Source organism: Phasianus colchicus, chromosome 8 (assembly GCF_987193195.1).
Source record: "Phasianus colchicus chromosome 8, bPhaCol1.hap1.1, whole genome shotgun sequence".
Lineage (NCBI taxonomy): Eukaryota > Metazoa > Chordata > Aves > Galliformes > Phasianidae > Phasianus > Phasianus colchicus.
The window spans coordinates 31,685,598-31,710,872 of NC_143443.1; the positions used below are offsets into that span (position 1 = coordinate 31,685,598).

The following is a 25,275-nucleotide window of genomic DNA, read 5'->3' on the forward strand; positions in this document are numbered from 1 at the left end:
GCGCACAGATACGTACGTGCATGCAGAAATAGCAGAGTCATTTCCCATTTGAAATTAGGGTTTTGCTGTTGAGGTTTCAGTGGTGAGCAGCCTCTTTTCCCTGACCTCCACCCCAAACTCAGCTGCTGGAGCACGGGCTTCACCTTGGGGTGGGTTTATAGGAATTGCTTTGTCTCTCATTGGCCTTTCAGTTAGAGATCCCATTTATCTAAGATGTCTGATCACTGAGCTTATTTCTGATCATGCGTTTCGGTTAGATTTAGGTATATCCACTAGGGCTAATCTATAAAACAGCCTCACTTAACTCTGTAAAGAAACTGTAATGTAATATGTGCTTATTAAGGTAGATGTGATTAGATTTGAGGCATCATTCGGCTGTTTGAGATAAGTGCTTCTGAGTGAAGGGGAATGGGAGAGCAGTAACTGATAGTTTTGCCTCTGTAATAGGCCTTACAAGTAGGTTCATGCTCCCTATTGTCATATTCCAGTACATCAGTAGATAGCTTTGCTCAGTGCTGTCTTGTTAGATCTGTAAGGCACAGGCCTAGCAGCATTTCTGCATCCTTTGTTCCCTTGGTGCACGGCTTCACCCAGTAAGATATAGTTTCATCATAGGCAGTCTTAACATTGCTACATACAATGTTTTGCTGGTACTGTGGAATGAACTGATGCCTCATTGCCTTTAAATCTTATTAATTACATTTTTGTCTGCTCAAACTGGGATGTGTTTTTAACGGTGATCTGAGGACTGGGCAATGTAAGTGGCGTAGATAAAGCAGCGTTCAGTGTGTTTTATCTACAGTTTTCATGACCTTTGGAGAATTCATTCAGATTAAGAACATATTGATCAAGGTGTAGTTATTTTTTCTTACAGTACGTGAGTAATATGCTATTGTAGACATGACATTGTCATCTCTTTTGATGGCTTTATATGTTAATATTTTTTTGTTTGTTACTGCTGAGTGACTTTAATATGGTCTCTTAAGGTCCAACGTAATCAGAAGTACTTTCAGCACAGACGTCATTCAGGAACTGTTGATATTCTTGGGAAGCGTTAGTGAAAGATATTACTCATCCTAAATACCAAGTGCCTGTGCAATTTCTTTCATTCCAACTGTGTGCTCTTTAACACGAGCTTGGAGGTGGTTTTTTTTATCCTTGAGAAAGTACAGACCTGTTTTCCCAAACCAAGAGTCTCTTCATTGGATGTCACGGTAATCCGTCCCGCTCTGAGATCGTGATACTTTAATGACTGTAACTTTCAGTAACGCTTTTGTAATGAGCTTGTATTCAACCTATCTTGCATTCGCAAACAAATTCCTTACTGGCTGTGCTAGTTCAGAGGCAAAACCATCCAGCTGAGTCCCAGGCAGGTGGTGTGACTGCCTGCCCTCTGCAACGTCCCTGGGCGGTGGGCCCAGTGGGGACAGCATGGCAATGACAGGAGGTGGCTTCCTAACAAAGGGATGGGCTTGGCTGCCCTCCATTCCTTCATTGGGTTACGGCGGCATAAATCAGCAACCATTGCTGAAATTGATTTAGCATCAAAAAGTACAAAGATAAACAATTTCCTTTAAAGAGCTGCTGGTTTCAGAGTTCCTCAAAAGCATCCTACGATGGACCTCTTCACTCAGTATTAGTGAAATTGTAGAGACTGAGGTAAATTTTATGTGCTGAGAAGGGGTCTAGGTTACGATTTTCAGGTGTGGCTGTGATTAATTATGCTCTATTTGCATGTAGTTTGAAAAAACAAACAAAAAAAAAAACAACAAAACACACCAAACCCATGCCTATTTTAATGTAAATTTGTTTCAGCTACAATGAAGAAGTATCTGTAATAAAAACATTTTTGGTACCGACAGCCTTGATTGTTCTGTTGTGGGTTGTTGGCAATCTGGTCACTGGTAGTAGGCAATTCTCCTTTTACATAAAGATTAGAAATAAAAAAAGAAAAGAGAAAGAAAAAAGAAGTCAATTTTGAATGATAGAAAAGGGAAGGCCCAGGGGAAGCCTGTGCCAATGAAAGTTGTCTGCAGATAAAAGTGACGTGGCTCAGACCCCACTACTGACATGATGAGCAGTGTCATGTGTTTTGCACATTGCAGCAGGCACCCTGGTGGCCATAGATTGAGCTAAATCGAGGGCATGTTTCAATCACATAATAGCTGGAATGAAGGAAATGACAGCGTGGTGCTGCTCAGCAGGCCTGGCTCTGCTCAGGTGCACACAGCCACAGCTGGCACATGTGTGGCCTTGCACACTGCCTGTGCAGTGCTGACACACCACTGTGCTGGCTTCCATGTGCCATCCCTTACACATCAGTGGTTTTCTTCTTAATAAGAATGTATTTCTAGCTCTAGGTGATGCTATAATAACATTCTGATAAGCATTATAAAAGCAGAAGTCTTGATGGATTTTTGAAAGTTAATGGCTCCTATCTGGTTCTTACCTCTGCGTTGCTTTAGTTGTCCTCCTTTCTCCTGAGCACAAAGCACACGTGGTTTTGGTGGAGCACTGTAGCTGCTGTCCATGCAGCTGCTGGACAGGGCTGATGTTCAGTGCCCATTTCTTGGTTGGCTGGAGGGCTGTGGTGTGCTATTTCCTCCCATTGAGAGCTCTATGTGTTGCCACTGCAACATTTCCATCCCCTGCCAATCTGAGGGGAAAATGTCTGGAGGCTGAGCCAACTCCTACTGAAGTCAATGCTGAAATGCCCGTTGACTTCAGTGGGAGCTGAATTGGACTCCAAAAAAGAAATTGAATGTCACTGATGGTTGGTAGCCAGCCAAGATGCTGCCCTTGTGCGTTGTTTATCTTCTGAGGTGTGGTCTTTTGTGGTTGTCAGAAGGACTGCAAAGAATTTAAACTGAGCTGAATCAGCCTTGTGTGTAAGAGGTGTGAGCAGCTGTTTTGTGTGTGGGTATGTATACATGTGTATGAAGAAAAGTTATCTATGTGTATGTACAAAAATGCAGCCCTTGCTTTGTTGTGCATTTTTCTGTCTCCAAAACCTAAAGGAATCCAATGCGTGGTTCATAAAAGTTAGGAAAAAAATAATCTGGTTAAATATTTGCATAATTTTATATGCTTATATGTAGGAAATCACCTTAATGAATAAAAATATGGAAAATTAAGAAATACACATTGAAAGTATTGAGAAGAATTAGAGGGTTTTTTGGTAGGAGGGGAGGCTTCTGTTATTGAAATGGCATTTATTTGAGTTAAGACCTTTTTGACAGATAGCCCTGCCTATTGTCAGTGTTCTACATATATCTTTTCCTTCTATTTGACAGTCACCAATCAGCATTCCCAGCAGCACAGAGAGCACTCTCCACCTCCTAGTTTTGTCTGCTAAGTAAGGTGAATTGCTGGAAGCCATGAGGGTGTTTCACTTGAGAGAAAATGGACCAGAAATAACAGGGAAATTCTTCTGTCAAGCTTTCCTGCCTTTTATTCCAACCTCCCTTATTTGAGCCCAGAGGATCTCATCTCTGAAGTCACTGACAGCGCTTCCTTTGATCTGGAAGGGTACTACATCAACTGCTACATCTGTCATGAGAGGGAGGCAGGTCACACTCAGACTTGAAAACAAAATAAAAAGACCCCAGAATCCCTCAACCTTCTATTAGCAGGGCACACCACACATCTGGCAAATGTGTGTGCATTAGAAAGCTCTCTATATTGAATGGTGTGCCCTATGCCATGTGTAATGGAGCTGCTGTCATCTATTATGTATTATGACATACAAGCAAATTGGAAAATAATAAATGGGAGGTAGTAAAAACATGAATGAAGAGGCATTCCTGCACGTGCATTGTGGCTGTCACACTCAGCACTGCTTCTCTATCTGCCTTTGCTTTTTGCTTTGCTCAACGCAGCAGTCAAAGTAACAGCTTGTTAAATTTGAATCGAAGGTGTTCTTTGAGAGGTAATAGGCTGGGTGCTTTTAGGGCTTTTCTAACATGCTTATAGTACATAAAAATTAGTTCAGTTCCTGTGTTTTAAGAACTTACACGGGTAGAGAGTTTTTGTGTTTGCCAATATCTTGGATACCATCCGTTGCCAATAGATACCATTTCCTTGTCCATCACTGATGCTTTGTAAGGATTTGGCTTTGTAACAAACTTCATGTGCTGTCCAGGTGAGAGGCTTTGCAGTGGCAGAGTTTTAACCACAGCTAGAATTTCAGTGTAGTTTGCATTTTCTTTGAGGAAGTCTCAGAAAAGGGACATAGGTAAAAAAAAAAAAAAAAAAAAAAGGGGTTCCTCTCTGCAAAAAAAAAAAAAAAAAAAAAAGAACCCCAAAGTGCTATTTTTGCTATAGCAAAACTTGTTAGAAAAAAAAGCAGTGTCATTTCTCATCAGATCCTTAAATGCTTTGAAGCAGCCATCTGAGCTGAGTAGCAGACGATGCGTGTCGGGCTTTATACTTGCAATAGCACAAGAGAACCAGTTCAGGGGGAAAAAGGTGAATTAGTTTCAGTTTTCCACCACTTCTTTGAGGTCTCAGAGGTTTCTTTTAAGGCACTTTTTGGCATGAGAACCTTCATTGATAGTAACACTTAGCAAGACAGGAAGATCAGTCACTTCTTAGCTCTGGAAAGCAAAGTGAGGGTTGCACTGTAGACCATCTAAGATCTTAACATGTGAAGTGGGCATATTTTGGTTTGAGTAAGTATAGATCTCTCTGAAACTGACCTCAGGGTGCTTGTAGGGCTCTCCTTTATTTTTTTGGAGCTTCCCCACAGTGCTGCTCCTGTCCCAAGCTCTGAGGTCTGACTAAGGACTTAATGAGTGTTTGGGAGCTTCTTGCCTTCCAGAGAAGGAATTGGGGTCATTTCTTCTGGTGAGATGAAAAGTAAACTTTAGAAAAATCAGGGGCTTTGCAATTCCTTGATTTAGATTAAACTGCATCCTTGGAGTTATGCTCAAATCTATAAATAAGGTTTTTTTCTAAACAAAAGAAGCTTGTTTCTGGGGCTAAACGTAGATCAGATGTGAAACCTAGCAGTAGTTGCAGTCAAGCTCCTGCTTTTGCGCTTTGATTTACTTTCAGCACAGAAACGTGGATTTATTGCTCTAGTTACCGGTTCACTGCTCTCATTAAAGATGAGCCCAGCGTTGTGCTGAGTTCCATTGCTCAAGGAGGGGGAGGATGAGCGAGGAATGCGAATTTCTTTGTTTACTCCTGGAGTCCGAGGCCGTTCCCTTGGATCCAGGAACCCAGGCATGGTTTGTCACCCAGGTGCCACTGCCAGCCATGGATGTCACCTTCCTGGTACCACTCCTCACAGCGTGGCTCAGTGCAGCCCTATGGCAAAGGACCTGCTGTGTGCCTATAAGCAGAGAGATGGCTTGTGAGAGTCTGGTTGGATTTCCAAGGTAGTTCCAGCAAACAAAGCCACTTCAAAGGTATGGTTCTGGCTCCCGATGTATTATTGATTATTTTTCCTTGGAGCCTTTGCATGGTGCTGTTCAGCAATGAGCACGGGCACCTGGTTTGCTTCGTAGGGATGTAGTTAACAAGATGTTGTTTCCTGGATTAAAACCTGAGTGCTCAGTACTGAAGACAGAGGAAAGGTATTTGTCATGGGTGTTAAATACTTAAACATCAAATCCTTAGCCTAAGAGAGTGAATGGCAGTTCAGCACTGATTGGAATCACTATGTATTAACTGATTGTAACTATATTTGTGGAAAACGTTTCTCTACCTGGATATTGGAGTATCTTTTTATCTTTACCGTTCTCATCCCGTAAGAGATTTAGGTATTTGAACGTTTTGCAGCCTCTGGTTGTTTAGGGACCTGTTAGTGTATGTGCTGTTGTGATGTCTGAGGATGAGTGTCTTTAATTAAATGGTATTTTCCTCTTGTTCCTCTGAGAATTAAAGCATCTGCCTGCAAGGAGCGTGGAGATTACAGAACGTACAGATCCTTCAATTCTGAGCCCTGGTTCTGTAAAGTGTTTTCATTCTTCAGACTGCAGTCAGTGAAAGGGAGAGGCTGGCCAGAAAGAATGGGGGTTCATTTCATTATTCATTTCTATCAGTAGCATTGAAAAACACTATTAGATCTCAGCAAAAGCCACAAAGACGGAAATTTTAATGTCATTTAAGGCAATACAGAGAACTTCTTGCTAATCAGTTAGAAAAATGAGTTAAGTAGTTTGAAGTGCTGCTGTAAGCGTGCAGTATTATATCCCTCAATCTTCTCTTTCAGATGTGGCTTCCCACAGCTTGAGACGTTTCTTTCTTGTTGCTGCATGAAGCAGGAAATGGCTTTTGCTGGGGGAGCATGAATTTGGCTTCTGCACAAAACGCTCTCGAAATTGCTGAATAAACAAACAGTAAAAGCAGGAGAAATGATTCCTTCTCCCTTTACCAGTTATGGAAAGAGGATTACTTGTAATGCAATAGGTTAAAAAACAGCAATCAGCATTATTTTTTTAAGTTGATCGTGCCCTTTTAATTCTCCTCCGCTGCAGTTCTAATTCCTGTTCTCTAAATATAATCATCCCATGAAGAAAAATCGGCCTTTTAATAGGAAGTGATTAATGCTTATGGGAGTCATATGTTTCCTTTTTCAGAAAACACATCTCCAAATTGACCTGTGTGGTTTGGATAACACACGGGGTAGTATTTTCCATGGCTGAAGTCCCATGTAATGATCTGAAAATGTAAGCCATAGCTTTTATTTCTGTTTTCTCACCTATGTGAAAGAAACACCACCACCACAACAAGCAGGTTCTTGTATCCCAGCTCTGCTGTCTGAGGATGTCTGCAGGGTGGCGTGAAGTGCCTCAGAGAAGTGACACCAGCAGCTGTGCATCACCCAGCAGTGCTTATATCCAGCATCACTCACGCAGATTTCCGCAGGTGTAGCACATCATTACAGCTCTGAGCTGTGCCCAGACAGCAGCAAGCATCCCACGGGCTCACAGCGTGAGGGAGAAGTGAACGCTGCACAAAGGAGGGATGTGGCTCTGGCTGTTGCTCAGCACGCTGCCCTTCCTCCCCTGCATCCCTCAGTGAAGCCTTGTGCTTTTCGGGGAGCATCGCATATGGGCTGGGAGGTCTCACCTTCAGTGTGAGATCCATTATTTTCCTGGGTAGCCATGTTTGCCGTGGGGCTTGGAGGGATATTTGTGCTGAAATCATCTTTAAATCCTTCTCTGGAGAGGAATGCCTGCCCTGCTTTCTGCACGCGTCTGTGTCAATATCAGTTCTCGTGTAATTGCACTGTGCTAAAGTAGGTCTCTGTCATTTCAGTGGAATGGGATTTATTTGATGAAACCTCTATTTTTTTTAAGTGAGAACTGCAAAGAGTGCTTCTGTGTTGCAGCTCAAGCCATAGAATGATCATGTGACATTATCCTGGGCTTATGCTCCTCTGTTAGGAAACAACCTGCAGTCAGCTTTGAGTAATGTTACTTTGCTGCAGAAACCCATGAATATGAAGCATAAATCCTACTTAAACTTCCCAACTTTGATTGCAGTAAATGCTTTCACAAAAATCTTTCTTGGATGAAAAAAAAAAAGCAACAATGCTACTGTCTTCTTTTTGTTGTCCTACAATTTAGTTTGCATTGGGGTTTTATTCTATCTGTAAGACAGCTGGATAAAAAAAAAAAATGAAGATGCCAAGGAAATTAACTTAATTAAATGAGGGATATCTTCTATAAAATTATTCTAAATTGTTGTGGTTCAAGAAGCTGCTGTTCCTATTTTTCACTGAAACATACTCAGTTTGAATGTAAAAACAAAGATCTACAAGGCAGCAATGTATGAAATTATTTTCCAGCTATGTAGCCTAAAGTGAAATGATGCTGTGATGAAATCAGTGTTTCGATTATCAGACCTTGCAAGTGAGAAGGCCATAAAACATCCCATCATTGCTGCAAGGCAGGTGAGAAGCGCAAAGCATAATCTGGTATGTATGTGGGCGTGCTGATCCTGTAGGTGCAAGGCAGCAGGGATGCTCCATGTGGGACAGTGACATCAACACCAGGGTGAGCAGGATGGAGGCTGGGGCAATGGCAATCTGACTGCAGCCTTCCAGCATCTCCTTCTTGAGCCGAGTTTTGCAGCTCACCTTCTCACACTATAGGCTTGTTGGGAATTTAATTGTAGGTTAGATGGTCGTGTCACCGAGCATCCTTACAACAGTCCATTAATAGTTAATGGTCAGACGTGTCCCAAAAGAAACAGTCTTACAGATGGAGTCTGGTGATATGTAAGTGACACGTTTGAGCCTCCTCCAGTCCCTGACTCGATGTGACAGTCACATCCCACGCTGCCAGCCTTCCCAAGGGGTTGGGGTGGTAAAGGCAGATGGCTTTAAATGATCCCTGTTAAGTCACTGACCCGTGAGTTTTGATAGGCTTGGCTGAGGTTAATGGTTTTGCTCTTCTCTGTGCAAAATGTTTTCGGTGGTATCGGTACTTTTGAGTTGGTTTTGAGACATTCAGTCATTTAAATGGTATATTTTACTAGAGAAAAAGAAAATATTGTTTGTGAGGTTTATGCTTGACACTGTATTTGTGCCATTTTTAATACCACGTGTTTAGCAGATCCTTGGATGACAGGTGGAATATTTCAGTAATTCAGGTATGAAACATTATCATCTAATAGGTAAATAACCAGACAAATCTACTAGTGTGTTTTTCACATCTTCTGTATGTTCCCATACAAATGTACTATTAGCATTTAAAATCTGTAACGTTTGATACTCAGCACATGCAGATGTAAAATGCCATAGCTAACAGTCACTATCATAAGAGACATTATTTAGAGTGCTTTGTTAGCCTTGAGTTGCTGAGTAGGCAGTTACCATGCAAAAATGGTAGCACATAGAGCAGAAATGTTTTTGATATTACCCTAACCTCATGCTGGCATGAAAAAAGGACCTTTTGCTGTAACCATCCAGATGTATTGGTCACAGTGAGTGAGGCCTAGAGTCAGGATCACGGCTTCCATTGGTAACTTGGTCTCCAGGAAATGAATTATTGTTTGGGCTCTTTTGTTGTGTTTGAAATGTGTCTTTTCAGACCTGTCAGTCAGTGCAGCTCTTGCCAGTGCAGTGTAAGTGCCCATTTAAGTAACATACAAAAGAGATTGACCTCAGAAACGTACAGCCAGTCCTACAGCCTCGGCTCTGATCTCATCAATAAAGCAGATCTGAATTATTCATGCAGGTTTTATGAGGATCATCTCTGAAAATGATCGATGGAGGTGAGACTACAGAACTCATTCCTCCTTTTTATACCCAGTTCATCTCCCAGTGGGATTACAGGAATGAAAACCAAAATTCATCTTCAGCACTGAATTGAGCATTTTAAGAAATTGCATTTTTTTTTTTGTTCATTTGGACTCTTCATATGCTATGTGATAAATTGTTCAGCAAATACTGAATATCTTAACTTCGTGATATTTTAGGTGCTTTGGAAGGTTAGATCTACTGGAACCTGTGCGATGCCTGTAGGAATGCAGCTCTAACCAGTAGCAAAGAATGTGTAGATATAAATGTGAGACAAATATGTGAGATATAAACTGAGACAAAATAGCAATTTCTATCTCCTCCCCCTCAAGTATTTAGGACTGCAGCTGTATCCCAAACAGATCTTTGGAAGTTTTTGCTGCTTCAAATTGATCAGCCAGATTAGCATTATGGATATGAGAGGCTGTTTAATATCTGGGATAGCTCTTTCAGTTTCCCTGTATGTCTGCAAACATCCTGCCCATTGCAATTAGAGGGCAATATTTAAATAAGAGCTCTCCAATCAAACTTGGGAATCCTTTATTTTAGCTCATTACTTTCCAAGCACTCTTGTATGGTAATGGAACACAGTTTGCTTTTGTTGTTGTGTGCATGTTATAAGATCTCCACGACTTTTTTTTTGATGTGAGCGTGCACTTGCACTGTTTATACTGCTGTAATGTAAATGTTGGAAGAACCTGAGACATTGGAGGATTCCCAGTGAGGCCGAAAGCATTGAAACCGTTCTGCTGCAAGCTATTTCATGTTGACTCTAGGCTGCAGACATGAACTGTGGGTGACCACAATTTGATGGCTGTAATGCTTGAAGAGGGCAAGTGGAGGCAGTGGCAGCAAGAAATCCAATTCTTGCCTACTGGGTGCTTGCCAGCCACAGTGACTAAGGGCTGGTTTTTTGTTCTAAAATAAGGGACGACTTCATAGCATGTGCTTTACAAAAAAGATGGTAAGATCAGTTCTGAGGCTGAGTTTCCATGAGGAAGGTGGCAAAGAAGTCAACCCAAGTTACTCCTCTTATTTCTTCCTGAGATTAATGCAGCAGGCTGGTAAGACCTCCAAGCCTCCAGATGAGAACAGGAGAACTGCTCCCCTGGCTGCTCCTTGCCTCTCCCACCTCTCGCCATCTGTACCTGCTGTAGACTGTTCACTGTGTTCTATTGACTGCCTTTCTATTTACTGCTTACTGGCCGTCTTCCAAGAGGTGAAAGAGATGGACTACAAGAATATTTCTAGTTATTTTGTACTCTATTATCATCATCATTTGGTGTCTTCTACAATCTATATCTTTTTTGCCTATTACATAAAAAAAAAAAACAACAAACCAACGAAGGATGCAGATGTAAAGATACAAAATATACTCTCAAGGCAAGCTCCCATTGATTACATAAGCTGGCAATTACCTTTTGGAATGTGTGAAAGTATGTTCCATCCTACAGCTTTTAATTCCTTGTTTTCCCAAAAACCAATTCTTCAGGCTGCAGTTGTATACTTGCGTGCCCAAGTGATGTAATGTAAATGTTGTTGTGTGCCCCCTAAATGATGAGCTGGGACCAACAGTTCTGCATCTCTAAGACCCACGTGTCCCTTCTTACCCTGTCTTCTCCTTGTCTGGAGCTCCAGAAGCATGGTATAGAAGATGCAACAGGCACTTCCCTTTGGCAGAGCCTGCCCACTGCTGGGTCTGTGCCTGCCACTGCTGGAAGTCTGTTCTATGCTATGAACTTTATGGCAGTGGGGTTTTTTGTTTTTGTTTTTTTTTCCTGTATACCCTTTATTTCTTAGAGAAATGACATTATGAATAGAGCTGGCTGAAATATGTAATTTCCTTGTCACAGGAAATCCTGTTGTTCTGGGAAAATCTTTTGGTATGCTTTAAAAGTACAGCTATGGTCTTAAAAATATCCTATGCAGGAGAGCCCATCCAGTATTTTCACTAGGGAAAGCTGAACTGGCTCAACACGGGATCTCATTGTCCTAGGATATGTGATGTAGGCCTTGGAGTAATGTGCTGGTGTGTGCTTGCAGGCTTTGTGCTCTCTGCCATACTCCAGGCAGTGGCAAAGAATGTTTTTCTGATACTGAGCTTCCTTTCAAATTTCTTTTTTCTTTTCTGTTGTCGTAATTGCTTCTCATGACAAACTCAGCAGCATTTGAATTATGGTTAAGGCAGTTCTTACTGGTTACATTGCTGCTTATGCTGGAGTGCATGTGAACATTAAATGTATTGGAGTCTTTCCAAGATTATTAAATATTGGCAAATCAAAGATGTGTGCTGAAGCTCAGGTGATACAGACAAACTCAAGAGGTAGGAATTGCCCTTACTTCTGCTGGTTTGGATGATAACATCATAGGTTTATTTTTATGACAGGAAATATTTCTCTACAAGGTAAATATCAAATTGCCTTTTTGCTTGGTGCTTCAACTTACGAGTTTTCTGAACCATCTCAGTGGATGTAGGAGGAAACATTGTTCTGTTGAATGACTATTGTGTAGCTTTGTTTATGGAAGTTCTTTGTTTCCAGCTCTTCTTAAAATGTTTCAACTCGGGGAACGATGCATCTCTGAAGGGATATAGTTCACATTGCTGCAGCCTGCCTCTTCCCATTCATCCATTCTGTAGCCTGATGACTGTGCGTGGTTTAAGCAATGACACAGAGAGGGCTTACAGCCATAGAAAGAATTGATACCCAGGCAGTTTTGATGAGTAGTTCTCTAGGAAGTGTTGTAAGCTTTGGGCAGACAAATTTCTCAGAAGGTGAGAAAACCACCTGAAGCATCTGGTGACACCAGGAAGAGGGGTCATGATGTTCTGCAGGGTCCCCTCTGTTGCTCAGGCTGGTGGAGGTGGTAGTGGGGTCTTTTCTTACCCAGCTCACAGGAGATTTCCTGCTGTGACAGATTTCAGCAAGTGTAATAGGATGCAAATCCTGTACTTGTACCTCTGCTGACATCGATCTGCTTAAAATAATCATGAGCTTTAATAAAGTGAGCAGAATCTGGCAGCTCTGAAGTATCGTTTGACTTCAACAAGGTGAGAGGAGTTCTCGTTGCAGCAGGATGGCTTGTGGGGTGCTTCTGGTTTAATTTCACAGCAGGTTTGGTCCCTACTGCACTGTCATGCTGAGTGTGGGCAGCCATGGGGACTGTAGTCCAGCCTTGAAAAGAATTGCAAGAAATGGGCAAATCCCTTTTCCTTCAGGAAACTGTCAATTTGAATGATTGCCAATACCAGGACTCAGCACATTTTATAGCTTGTCTCACCATGTCTAACTAACCTGTGTGTTTACTTTTTGAAAAGGGCTATGGGAAAATTCTGCTATTCCAAATACAACTTGTCTCCTCCAAACATGAGTCTTCACTCTACTCACTAGTCCTGCCTATTAAGGAAACTCTCTTGCTTGTTTTCCCCAGGAGCTCTGACTCAGAAGAAGCATTTGAGACCCCAGAATCCACTACACCAGTCAAGGCTCCTCCATCACCTCCACAGCCACCACCTGACACAGCAGCAGCCATCGTAGCAGACACAGCAGAGCAAGAAATAAAGCCTCAGCTGCCCCTGGAAGACACAGGTAACAAGCATGCAGTATGGGACAGGTTGCTGCAGGGAGGTGCTTGCATTAGCAGGGACAAGGAATGGATGCTAACAAAGTGTTTTCTGGAAGATTAATGAGTTTATACTCATCTTCATCCACTACAAGAGGATAAACCCAGTTGCTTGCTGGAATAAAGTACTAGAGAATCTGCCATAACATTTGACAAATAATAAAGAAAAGATGTACTTTCTAGAATATTTTTTTCCATTCCCTCCTCCCAGTATTTTAGGAGCTTTAGTAAGAGAGATGCAGGTGCTGTTAACAGTGACAGCTAACAAAATGTCACTTTCAGCTGTCATCTGAAGCAGAACAGAAAGAAGAGTAGAACATCGAACAATAGTAATGAGTTCTTTGGTGCAGTATAGGAGTAACAAAGCAGTACATGAGTGTGTGTGTAATACAGATACATGAAAATGGTATACACTGACAAAGGAACTTTCAAGAAGAGAATATTGAATTAAAAAAAAAAAAAGAAACTTTTGCCTCCAAAAGAGTGTTCTTTGTTCTCCAAATTGAATAATAGAATATGAGGGAGTAGAAGCACTGTATTAGCCCAGATTAGCTTTGTTTGGGTTGTCTGATGACAGCTTCATCAATTTAAGATTGAATTCCCCATTATGCTGTCTATTTTCCTATCCAAAAGCCAAGTCATCTTGATTACCTGGCTAAACTGTGAAAAGGTGATTTTACTCAAAGCGGACTAAAGCTCACCTGTGTTTCATATGCATAATGGAGGCTTTTGAACTTTGGTTTCGACCTTAAGGGATATGACAAGTCTTGGAAATATCTTGAGCTATCCTTATCTCTGTCTATCTATAAAATATTTCTAGGGCTTATTCATGAAGTGCTCTTGAAGATTGTTGTTATGCTAAGAGTTTATAAGAACCTAGAAGGATGTTATAAGAACCCAGAAGGACAAACTGATCCCATAAAATAGAAATGAAATAATGAGATCTGGTAGTTTTTCCTTTACAGTTCTCTCTTCACTGTATCAAATGTTTCTCCATCTTCTTTCCTTTTTCTAATCTTAATTTCCATGATTACAAAATAAGTTAATTGCTGAGAGAACAAAAGAATGCATATGCTAAACAGGATTGGAGTGTGTTTTTAATTACTGCAGTGGATTATCTTCAAGGCCTTGATTACGCATGTGCTTCCCTGTCATGTGTGAGTCTTTTCTCCCTGTATCCCACATCTCCCCCTCCTTTCTGTCAGATATTCCTGAAGAAAGAGAGGAAACTGAATATATTTATTCAGAGCCAAACGTGAGCTATCTTAAAAGCCACTGGATGGCAGAGAGGAAAACATTTCATTTGCAAATGAGATTTTGTTCATGGGTGGCAAATTACTACAAACTGACAGAGCTCCGAAGTTATGCAATATGCAGTTATACAACAGGGTGATTTATGGGAGAAAAGAAAGATGTGTAATGCAGAAGAAAATCAAATGTAGGAGGGCAACACAAAGCATTCATTTGTTTCTGAAATCTTTTAGCAGAAATTAGGAATGTGAAGACTCTAATCGAGGTGTTTGCATGCTTCTTTGGAAATGTGACGTTTTAGTTGAATGTTTTGTACTCCATAAGCCACTAAGGAGCAGTTATCCTGCAGTTCTGTTACCTCGTGGGTTGTGCACGTGGCTGCACACAACAGTGAGCCCCTTTCTGGGGTTTAGGAGCAGCTGAAGGAGCGTTTCTCATTGCACCATACAGCTCACACAATAGCAATAAGGAAGACAGGCAGGCAAGGAGTCTGACTTGGGGTGCAAGGCAGCAATGGCTGGCCTCGTGTCTTTGTCTTCTGTGGGAGAGGTGGAAGGAGGGAGCACAGTCAGTGCTCGAAGGATTATTTCATCTGTATCTGACAGCAATTATTGATGCAGACGGTTGCAGTTATCCTGCCTGTTCTCATTAGCGCAACAGCTGGACCCCACTGCTGGAAAGCCAAGAGGAGAGTTTTTAATTAGAACGACTTCAAAGCTTAATAAATATGACGGGACCAAAATGCAGCTCGGTTCACCTGGCTTCATTCCAGCTCCCAGCAGTGTAAAACCTGCCTCGTGGCTGAGCCAGAGGCCTGAGGGTGAGGGGAGAAGGGCCAGGGGACATGGATGGGCTCAGGGAGCAGCACGTGGTGGGAGCTGCAAACCCTGCAGCCTTTTCTGTGCTACAACCTACTCATCTCTAATGGGAGACCTATCTCCAGTTCCTTCCTGTGCCAGCGGAGTGGAAGTCAGCATTTACAGTACAGAGATGATGACCCAGGCAAAAGCAAGCTGAATTTTTGGTATAGAAAACTTTTTTTTTTTTTCCCCCCTCTCCAAGCCTGGCACAGGAAAATTGAAAATAAACTTTATATCCAAATTTTTTCCCAGAATAAATGGCTGGAGTATTTTTACAGTAATCTTAAAAATAATGCTACCAACTGATTTCATAACTTCAAAGACTTCTTGTAACAAGCAGGAACTTGAAATAAGCAGTGTTTGATTATGTGTAATATGAAGTAATTCCAATTCCTGTATGCTACAGGCAAAGTGTACTTGTCTGGTGAGTTATTTCTTTATTACAGAGAGTGTGGGTATGTGCTGAATGCATTTTCCAGAGGTCTCCTTTTGCCTCTTTTTCTCAGGGAAGCAGAAATAGAGTTGAATTTCTTCTTGCTTTATTAGATCTGGTCAGGTTTTGTTTCTACATCTTTCAAAATAGCGTTTTGCTTTGCTTCCAAGTCAGCAGCGTTAAGGCTTTTTATTTTTCAGTCCAAGCCTATTGGATTTCACTCTTATTTTAGAGACATATCAACAAAGAACAAAACACTCTACTGTCCTAGCATGCAGTGCAGCTCTAGCACTGGAATTGAACATAATTTAAGGCGTAAGGTAAAAGCAGCTGGAATTTCTTGACTCTATTTTCTCAATAGATTTTCATTATTCATAAAGAAGCAGCTAAGATTTAGATTCAACAAGCTGGTAGCTGGTGGAGATACGTCATTTCTTTTCTGCTTAAAATATCTTTAAAGCATATTGGAAGATGCTTCCGTGGTTTTTGGAAGCGTTCCTTCGCCTGAGGTGATACTGCCTGTGTTTGGTACAGATTCCCTGGCTGCAGCTCTCATCCCAAGGGCTCACTGCCTGGCTTCACAAAGCCTCAGCTTTTGTTGGTTTGGGGATTTTTCTTACCCAATCCAGGCAGTTCCTCCGCAGTCAGAAAGCTGTCCGCATGGAAGGAGCAGTGTGTGGACCTTCTTTGTAATGAGGTGAAGTGGGAGCTTTCTTTTGGGACTCGCCTGTTTGTTTGGGACAAAAGAGATTTCCCTGCTATCACCTGTGCTCCTTAAAATAATTACTAACTACTTGAGGGCGTTTCTTATGGGTGTTATTTTGTATGAGTGTCAGTATCTTGCTGTGGGCCCCTAAAAGTCCTTGTTCAAGATGTTATGCTTCTCTCCATGGCAAATCCTGCCTTCTTTTGCATAGTGCATTCCTCTGCCATCAAGCTATGTTTTAATGAAATACTGTAATTAGCAAGACTGTTTTGCTTAATCTTGTGATGTAAGAAAGCAAATGGCACTGTGCTCCAGGTATGATTTTAACATCAGGAAAGAATGCTCTTAATATGTCTTTGTAGCAGTACAATGTTGTGTTGCTCTGCAATATGTACTGTTCACTCTTCCCCTCCCATATTCCTGCTGCTACCAGGGTGGAGTTGTGTCACTTGTGGTGCTGGAGGAATCAAGCAGCAGCTCTGCATTTCTTCCAGAAGCCCTGTTTTCTCTATTTCACGTATTGTTCCATACAGAAACAATAGAAACATCACAGCAGCGAGTCGAGCTGCGCTCTGCAGAAATCTGTACTGAGTTTGGTTTGAAGGAAACTGTGAAATAAGCAATTAAACAGCTTAAAACTCTGCATTATGTGGAGCATGCCGAATCTGAATGCTGTTCTACTGTGAGCATGGAAGGCGTTGTACCTTCATTTGCTGCTGTGATCTGTTCCCAACCTCAGCTGTGCTGAGCCAGTCTTCTACATTCCAAGTCCTGCAGAACACTGATTTATATATACATATAATCTTTGTACTGACTTTAAACAAGAGACCTCAACCCTAGTGAGGCCTTCAGCATGTGCAGGAATGAAAATAGCACATAATTTCAGAAGACTGTGTTCAGATCTCCCTTTTATTTCAAGCTGACCTAGATCTGGGCTCTGCTGACTTGTTAGAGCTATGCAAGTGTTTATTGCTCTGTATTCCTGCTAAGTGTCTTCCATTCCATTTTGATGTAAAATGCACGGATGAGTATAATGTGGGCTTTTATGACACTATTTGAGTCTGACCAGTGTCAGAAGTGAGAGATGTGTGTGAGAAACTCAGCAAATTGTGTTTAATTAGTGACCATTCTGCCAGCCTGAAACCACGGACAACCCAGAGGAGATGAGGGAAATAATAAACTGTCCTGAAGTACTGCCAAGTTATTAGCATTCATTTCAGAAAAAACAAAACAACCACAATAAAACAATGTTTTTAATTCATGTAACTCAGTAAAATCCTATTCCTCAAAGACAATCCATCTTGCTGTCATTCCTTTGAAAATGTCTGAATATACTTTGTGCTGCTCTAAAGAAATGTATCTGATTCCCTAAAATTTCTTCTGTTCTCAGCATGCTTAAACAATAATTTCTATATGGACATAAAATTTCCTCTGAAATAAAGGAAAAAATGATCATCGTCTGTTCATCATCCACTCATGCCTTCTAACTAAAAGTACTTATTGATTCTCTGCCTGTATTGCTTTTATGGAAAAGATTAATGAACGGAGCTGGGCAAAATGGGAATTTGTTTTGCAAAACGTGTCAGGATTGAAGTGAAAAAGATGCATAGAAATTTTGCTGAAACCACTTAAGAATGAGCGAAGAACTCATTTGAAGTTGGCAACATGAAAAATGCTATGTTGCTCAATAGGAAAAACTGAAGTATTTTCTTTCAGTGCTCATCAGCAAGAGCTCAGCTGCTAAGTACAGACGAGCCAGCTAAGCATAGCCTGGGTAGGGAACTGAAGATTTCTGAGCTCTGCACACCTTGGCTGTGGTACGTGCATGTTGGTGGAGGTGGCAGTGAGGTTCAGACACAGAACAGTGCAGTGGCAGCAGGAGTAACCCGTATTCGGGATCAGTAAGTCATTCTAGTAACGAATTTTCATGACATAGAAGGCAGAAAGGACTGTTATCTTAATCCTTTCTTACTATTGTATTTTTTGTCCTTTCGATATACACTGTGTGCTTGTCTGTTTTGTCCAATATAATTGTTAAGTCAAGAGAGCTCAACAGAACCTTTTAGGATTCTATTCAGCAAGCAAATGCTCATCTACAATGAAAAGATTCTCTTTTCATTCAACTGTTGGACAGTTTTAGAATATAATTTTCCCTTCATCGTTGAATTAGGACTACCCTTTGAGAAATGTTTTGAATAATCAGTAGGGAGCATGTAATGGTTGTTCTTATGGAAGATATGCACCTGAGAATATTTGTACAGTTGTCTAATTGATTTCTTTTTTAATCTTTAACATAATCTGTTTCATACAGAATTCTTAGTGATTGATGTTCCATTATAAACTTGGAATTAATGAGGTCAAAGTGGAACGTATTGACTGCTTAAGGCAGACAGGAGCAGCCTTGATGTCTCGTGGAGAGGAAGCCATGTGCCATTGTTTTTTCCTCTGGGAAATAAGTAAAAATAGAACATGGGAAACAAAACTTAATATGAACATGTAATTGCTGAAGCACTGGCCAAATTGTAAGGAAATTTATTGCAAAAGGACATTTGAAATTCACTCTTTTCTGTTTGTTTCCACAGGATTACCTCCTGAAACTGTCCCTGTAACTGATGTGTCACACAGTGAGTCAGTTGAAGAAAGCCCTTTCCGTCCCCCTTGCCATTCTTTCTCCACCGTCTTCGATGAGGACAAGCCAATAGCCAGCAGTGGAACTTACAACTTGGACTTTGATAACATTGAGCTGATTGATTCTCTCCATGCCTTAGGACCGAGCTCTCCAGAATTGAAGAATCGTGACCCCAAAGCGAATGTTCGAAGAAAATCTACCGATTCAGTGCCAGTTTCCAAATCTACATTATCTCGGTCCCTTAGCTTGCAAGCTAGTGATTTTGATGGAGCATCCTACCTTGGCAACAGCGAGACACTAGCGCCGGCAGCAGATGCTTATGGTACTGGTTCAAGCAGTGCTTCCAGTACCCTTAAGCGAACAAAGAAATCCAGGCCCGCTTCCTTAAAAAAGAAGCAGCCAGCAAAAAAATCCCTGGATGCTCCGCTGGTGAAGGAAGCGCCACAAGAACCTCCTGACCTTGGCCAAGCAGCTTCTGCAGGTGGGGAGAAACCAGCACCTGAAGCAAAAGCTGACTCAGTAAAACCCGAGTATACTGACCCTTCTAAAACCTCTGCTGAGAAACAGGAGGCCTCGGCTGTGCCTGAGGGATCCTACCCTTTGGATCCAGACAATTTGGAAGGGATTAGTGCTTTTAGCACTGGAGGCAGCAAAGTGCAAAACTCACCCCCTGCCAATAAGAAAACGCTACCTCTTACACCTGCACCGGAGGCTGGGGAGGTGACTCCGTCGGACACTGGGGGACAAGAGGATCCTCCAGCCAAAGGTGTTGCGGTGAGGCTGGAATTTGATTATTCGGAAGAAAAAGGGATTGGTGAAGAGCAGCAGGAGAGCGCTCCTCCTCCTAAAAAAGCAGGTAAAAAGCCTGGTGCTAAAATGCCGCTACGGAGGCCAAAGACTAAAAAGTCAGTGGAAAAGCTTGACAATGCTCCGACCACACCGACAAAGACACCCACTGATCCAAACGAAATCCCTATCACAAAAGGATCCTACACTTTTGATATTGACAAGTGGGATGATCCCAATTTTAACCCGTTCTCCTCTAGTACAAAAATGCAAGAATCTCCCAAACTGCCTCAGCAAACGTACAGTTTTGATCCAGACGTGTGCGAGGACTCCATTGACCCTTTCAAGTCTTCTTCTAAGATTGCCAACTCACCCACTAAATCTCCAGCCTCCTTTGAGATACCAGCCAGTGCCAACGAAACAAATGGAACTGATGGAGACAACTTGAATAAACCTGCAAAAAAGAAGAAGACGCCACTAAAGACGTAAGTTAAAGGGCTCAGATGTTTCTGGAGTTGAAGCAGCACACTCCTACCCATAGTACAGTTAGAGTAGTTTTGTCTTTGACAAGAGAAAGGAAGATGCTGTTGAGTGCTGTTTACTGCACGACTGACTCATTTCTGTACACGCTTTCCCTCAGCCTGTTACCTCCATAGCTTGGCATTTCCAGATCAAAAGGGAGAACCAGCAGTGAATCAATCCTGATGAGGTCACTGGTCTGGGAATTGAGTTTTTGAATTTTGGGGTCCAGTGTAGCTTTGAATCTGATTAAGTCCAAATTTTATCAATTTTGTGTCAAGTTTTTTGGTAACCTCGTTTTGGAATTTGAAACTGTTTAAGATAATTCACACCAGTAAAGAGTATTTTATGAATCATAGTTTTTGAGTGAGGAATGAAACAGTAAGGCAAGAATAAATCCTCTATTGTACACGGCAAGTTTTATCCAGTGACTTATAGTATTTTGGTAAAACTGAGCAATTTGAAGATTATGTAGTTAATGTAAAGCCTGCAAAGAATGTCTTCCCTAAAGGAGTAGGGAGGAGGTCATAACCAATATGCAGAATTCTGACTGCAAGAAAGGAACAACTTGAGTTGCACTTGGGAAAAGAAGGGAATTTTTATGTCGCCAGACCCTAAAGTCCAGTATTTATAGCCAGCCAGAGCCTCCTTGTGTTGTCCAGGAGCTGGACCCCTGGTATAAGCTTCTTGGGTCCACCCAGCTGCTCTGAATATCAGAACCAATTCCAAAGATGCTGATTTTGAGGCGATGTGAATTTAAAAGGAGTTTGCAGATTTTTATAATCTTTTTTTCAGAAGGTCTATAAGAATTTTCCGCTCCTGTTTGGGACTTCTTTCACGGCAGTATAATAGATATCTGCTCACTGCAGCCCTATAACCTACTTTTGCAAGTGGTTTCTAACAAAGGGGATCTGCATGTTAATGCGCAGTGCTGCCTGCAGCTCTAACACTTTCTAGAAGAAAATTGGCCTAAAGCTTGCTGGAGGATGCCGTGGGAGGCAGAGGCTATATTTGTCTCTGCCTGTCACTGCTCTCTCTGTAACAAGGCCCCTCAGTGTGACTCTTCTATGGGATCCAGGGCAGGAGAACCCAGCCTGGGCAAAGATACTGCCTGTTGGACCCTCCTTGGTGGTGCCTCCTCAATAGGATAGGAGAGAGAAGCCAGTGCAAAACACTGCTCTGAGCTGCTGACAGGTGTTGGAATTAGAAATGATACTGTCATATATCCAAATTAAAGAATTTTGCCAAGCCAGGTTTTTTGTTGTTGTTTGCTTGTTTGTTTTCTGTTGAGAGTTGCAGAAATAAAATTCCATGGGCTAGATTGAGAACGTGTTCATCGTACAGAAAGACTGCTGTTGTTAGATGAGACTTATTAGAGGTGCAGAAGGCAGGCATGTGCTGTACACATGGAAACACGAGGTTTCTAGAATGGACATCAGCTTGATGCAGATCACTCTCTGTTCACATGCTGAAGTGCTGAGCTGTTTTGTGATGGATCATCTTGCTCAGATGAAAGTGAACAAAGAGCAGCTGATGCCTCCTCAGTCCCTGCTGGATGCTGTATCCAGATAGGTGGTTTGTGTCGACTCCCAAAGGTGCTGGGTGGTTGGAGGCTGTGCTTCAGGAGCCTCACACGTGAGGAATGGAGCAGGAGCTGCCAGGCTAAGTAGTAGTGGTTTCCTTAAGCTTAATTGCCATTCCAGACAGTCTGACATCCCTTATCCCTAACAAGCAGTAGTGTGCTTTGAGAAGAAAGCAGGTGGCTGCCATCAGGGAAGGCAAGAATGGTTCATTTGTTGATGAGAATTTAGCTCAGTATCTTCATCTTTGACAAATGTGCTTTGTAAGATGAACGCATGCCTGAAGCATAACGTTAAACTTAAAGAGTAAAAACCTTAAGTATTAATATTTTTTCTTCTGAAACTGTTGCTCAATAAAAAGTAGAGGTTCTGCAGGTAGAAGATATGCATGATCAGATTGCAGTAACACATTAACAGTATTTGTAGGTTTATCTTTTTTGTCAGTTCCTTCTGTCTGTCTCTCTTTTCTTTGTCTTATTTGTCTTAGGATGGTAGAAGATGTGATGTCTGTATGTTCTCTGTTGTAAGTAATTCTAAGCTAACATTTCAATTTTCTTCTTTGATTTATGGGCTTTTTAATTTTACTTGTTTATTTTGCAGCATGATCAGTTATTATTCAGCATGAAGCTCTTGTGTTAACTGTATCACTTCACTGGCACATATGAAAGCTTGTTTAAGGAAAGTGCCCGTCTGTGAATGACTTAGAGGAGTCTAATGCCTCATTATCTGTTTGCCTGTCAAAGATGATCCTCTTTTAAAAACTGCAGAATTCCCATCCTTGAGATAATATAGCAGAGTTTTATTCCTACCATCACACAAAAACATTGTACAATCCATCTTTCTTAAATACTGCATAAAGTATTTCTCCTTAAGGGAATAACTTGTCCTAATTATTTCTAGCATCCTAACTAGATAATTAGTAGCATTGAACACCCTAATATTCAGCTACCCAATTAATTTTTCCCTATAGAAGTGGTATTGATTTACCCTCTTCCAATTGAAAGCCACCATTACAATTCACAGTGCTGACCTTGCCACTCATTGACAGGAATGAGTTGATGGGCAGTAACTTTTGCCACTGCCCCTCGAGTTCTTACATTAAATTTCTATCAGTGAGTTGGGTGTGATGTTTTCTGCTGCTTCTAGTGTTTGAACAGCTGTGGCAACATGCATAAAGAGTAGGTAATTGGTTGATGTCCTTGTTAAAAAAGGCTTTAAACCAACTGTGAAGAAAGATAAAGCCAACATTTATAGTTATGCACTTCCATATAACATAAATTCTTCATTCTCTTTGCCTGATTTAAACCTGTGGGATTTTTGGAGGGCTACAGTGTCTGCACTCCTGGTTTGCATTGTGAGTTGTTGGGCAGTGGAAGCAGCATTGCCATATTTGATGCTGTATTTGTTTCAGTCATAGAATGGCCAGGGTTGGAAGGGGCCTCAAAGATCGTCAAGCTCCAACTCCCCCACCACAGGCAGGGCCACCAACCTCCATATCTACTACTAGACCAGGCTGCCCAGGGCCCCATCCAACCTGGCCTTGAACACCTCCAGGGATGGATGGGGCATTCACAGCCTCTCTGGGCAGCTGTTCCAGCACCTCACCACTCTCTCTGTAAAGAACTTCCTCCTGACATCCAACCTAAATCTTCCCTCCCTCAACTTAAAACCATTTTCACTTATCCTGCTATTATCTACCTTTGTAAAGAGCCGACTCCCCTCCTGTTTGTAGCCAACCTGTAGGTACTGGAAGGCTGCAGTGAGGGGGGATATTTCAAAGGGAGACATTTGTTGTGTTTGTTGGTAAGGATGGAACTTTGTGCTGGAATCTCAGCAATGGCATTGTCCTCAGCCTTTTTTTATGTCCTTCACCAAAGCATACCCATTTCTTTCTCATCTTCATGACTGGTGGGGTGGTTGGAGCTTACTGACTGAGTCTGTCAGGTTTAACTCCCAGGTCATTCCTGTAAATATGTATTTGGGGCTTTATTTTTGGATGGGAAACTGGAGCAGACAGAAGTTAAATAATTTGCTTAAGGCCACTCACTGCTCTGTGGTGGAGCAGAGATTTGAATTGCAATGGAGCAACAGCTCTGTTTTGTAAATAACATTCTGTCAGTAGTTAGCAGGAAAAAAAACCCACATTTTTTTCTGTGAATTTAGAAATATGGCAATCCTGCTTTTCTCAGCTTTTTGAGAATCAAGGTCTGTTCCAAATGCATGACAAAAGTCTGTACCTCCAGCATGTTTCTCTGTGGTGCTGCTGCCTAATGGATGGGATTTAAAAGCAGAAGGGCTTACAGAGAATGCACTTTCTGTAGCTGTCTCTTGCTAAGTGTGAAATGACCCATTTCTTTCTGCTATTACCATGCTAACTGTCTTAACTTTGTTTTTAGTGATACATTTAGGGTGAAAAAATCACCAAAAAGATCTCCACTATCTGATCCTCCTTCTCAGGTAAAGTACTGCATCATTGTGATACATATATTCTTGCAGGGGTGAAGAAGAGACATTTTGATTTACAATTGTACATTTAATAATAGAAGAACTTTGGTAAAGAATGTAAGCATACTGGCATCCAAGTAGAATGTGTGGGGCTGTGATCATGAGGTATTAAGCTTTTGGCATCTATGCAGTATATATTGCTCTGGGAATCCCAATTAGGGTATTATTGAGTATGCTTTGAAATGGCCTACATTAAAAGAAAAATGAAGCCAACTATCCACCTTGGAGTTTTCATATTCAGAAGTAAGAAGCTAGATGCACAAAGCTTGCGGGCTACAAGGAAAACAGAAGTAAAACAAGTGGGCTGGTGTAGCAGGAGCACGTGCTTGGACGGCTCTATTCCTTGCTGTAAACAGCCGGCAGGTGGTTCCCTTGGAAGGGAGTTAACAAAAGCTCTCTGTGCGTAAAGGCCCAACTGCTTTGATGCAGCACTGCTCCTTCCACGCTGCTGCCTGCCTTCTTTTGCCCCATCCTGCCCCCTCATTGATGCAGGTTGATGGTATAGAAGTGCAGAAGGGGTTTGTGACCTCGCAGCCCTACACAGACTTGCTCCTGCAAGGAAGGCCTAAAAAATCAGCTTTGCTCCTCAAAGACTTCACTCCTGACAGTGGGTGCAGCTTCTGTCAAGTGCTTAAAGGGTTTAAACGGCTCCAGATTTTCTTTCTGCCTTGTTATCAAGGCAGCTTTGCAGTGTGAGTGTTCATCATCAAAGAGCTCAGTAATAGGAGGAAGGCTTGTTGCTAGGGCACTTCTAAATGCAGCACTTTAATGTTTTTCAGTAAGCATTTTAGACATGGCTGCAATGAAGAGCGTGGAATTAAAAGGATGACTGCAGTCAGGTGGAGGAATTCAGAGTTGACCATGCAATTTCTTGATGTAAGATAACAGAATTAATCAGCCCTGTTTTCTACAGGATCCCACCCCACTGCCTACCCCAGAAACGCCTCCTGTCATATCTGCAGTGGTTCATGCAACAGATGAGGAGAAACTGGCGGTGACCAGCCAGAAATGGACCTGCATGACTGTGGACCTGAGCACGGACAAGCAGGATTACCCACAGCCCTCTGATCTGTCCACATTTGTCAATGAGACCAAGTTCAGCTCTCCTACAGAGGGTATGCTGTATTCTGAC

General features: G+C 41.8%; 1 protein-coding gene across 8 annotated transcripts in view; it reads left to right on the forward strand.

The window, feature by feature from the left end:
• Positions 1–25,275, forward strand: part of TACC2 (transforming acidic coiled-coil containing protein 2) — a 115,357-nt gene that overhangs the window by 64,089 nt on the left and 25,993 nt on the right. For 7 of the 8 annotated variants that reach the window (XM_090145599.1, XM_090145600.1, XM_090145597.1 and 4 more), the window contains 4 exons: positions 12,683–12,840; positions 18,707–20,024; positions 24,035–24,095; positions 25,057–25,258. In XM_090145599.1, the coding sequence (XP_090001725.1) occupies positions 12,683–12,840; positions 18,707–20,024; positions 24,035–24,095; positions 25,057–25,258 (1,739 nt within the window). Of the gene's footprint in view, positions 1–12,682; positions 12,841–18,706; positions 20,025–22,125; positions 22,162–24,034; positions 24,096–25,056; positions 25,259–25,275 lie in introns of all 8 variants that reach the window. The other variant, XM_090145602.1, reaches the window with a different exon arrangement.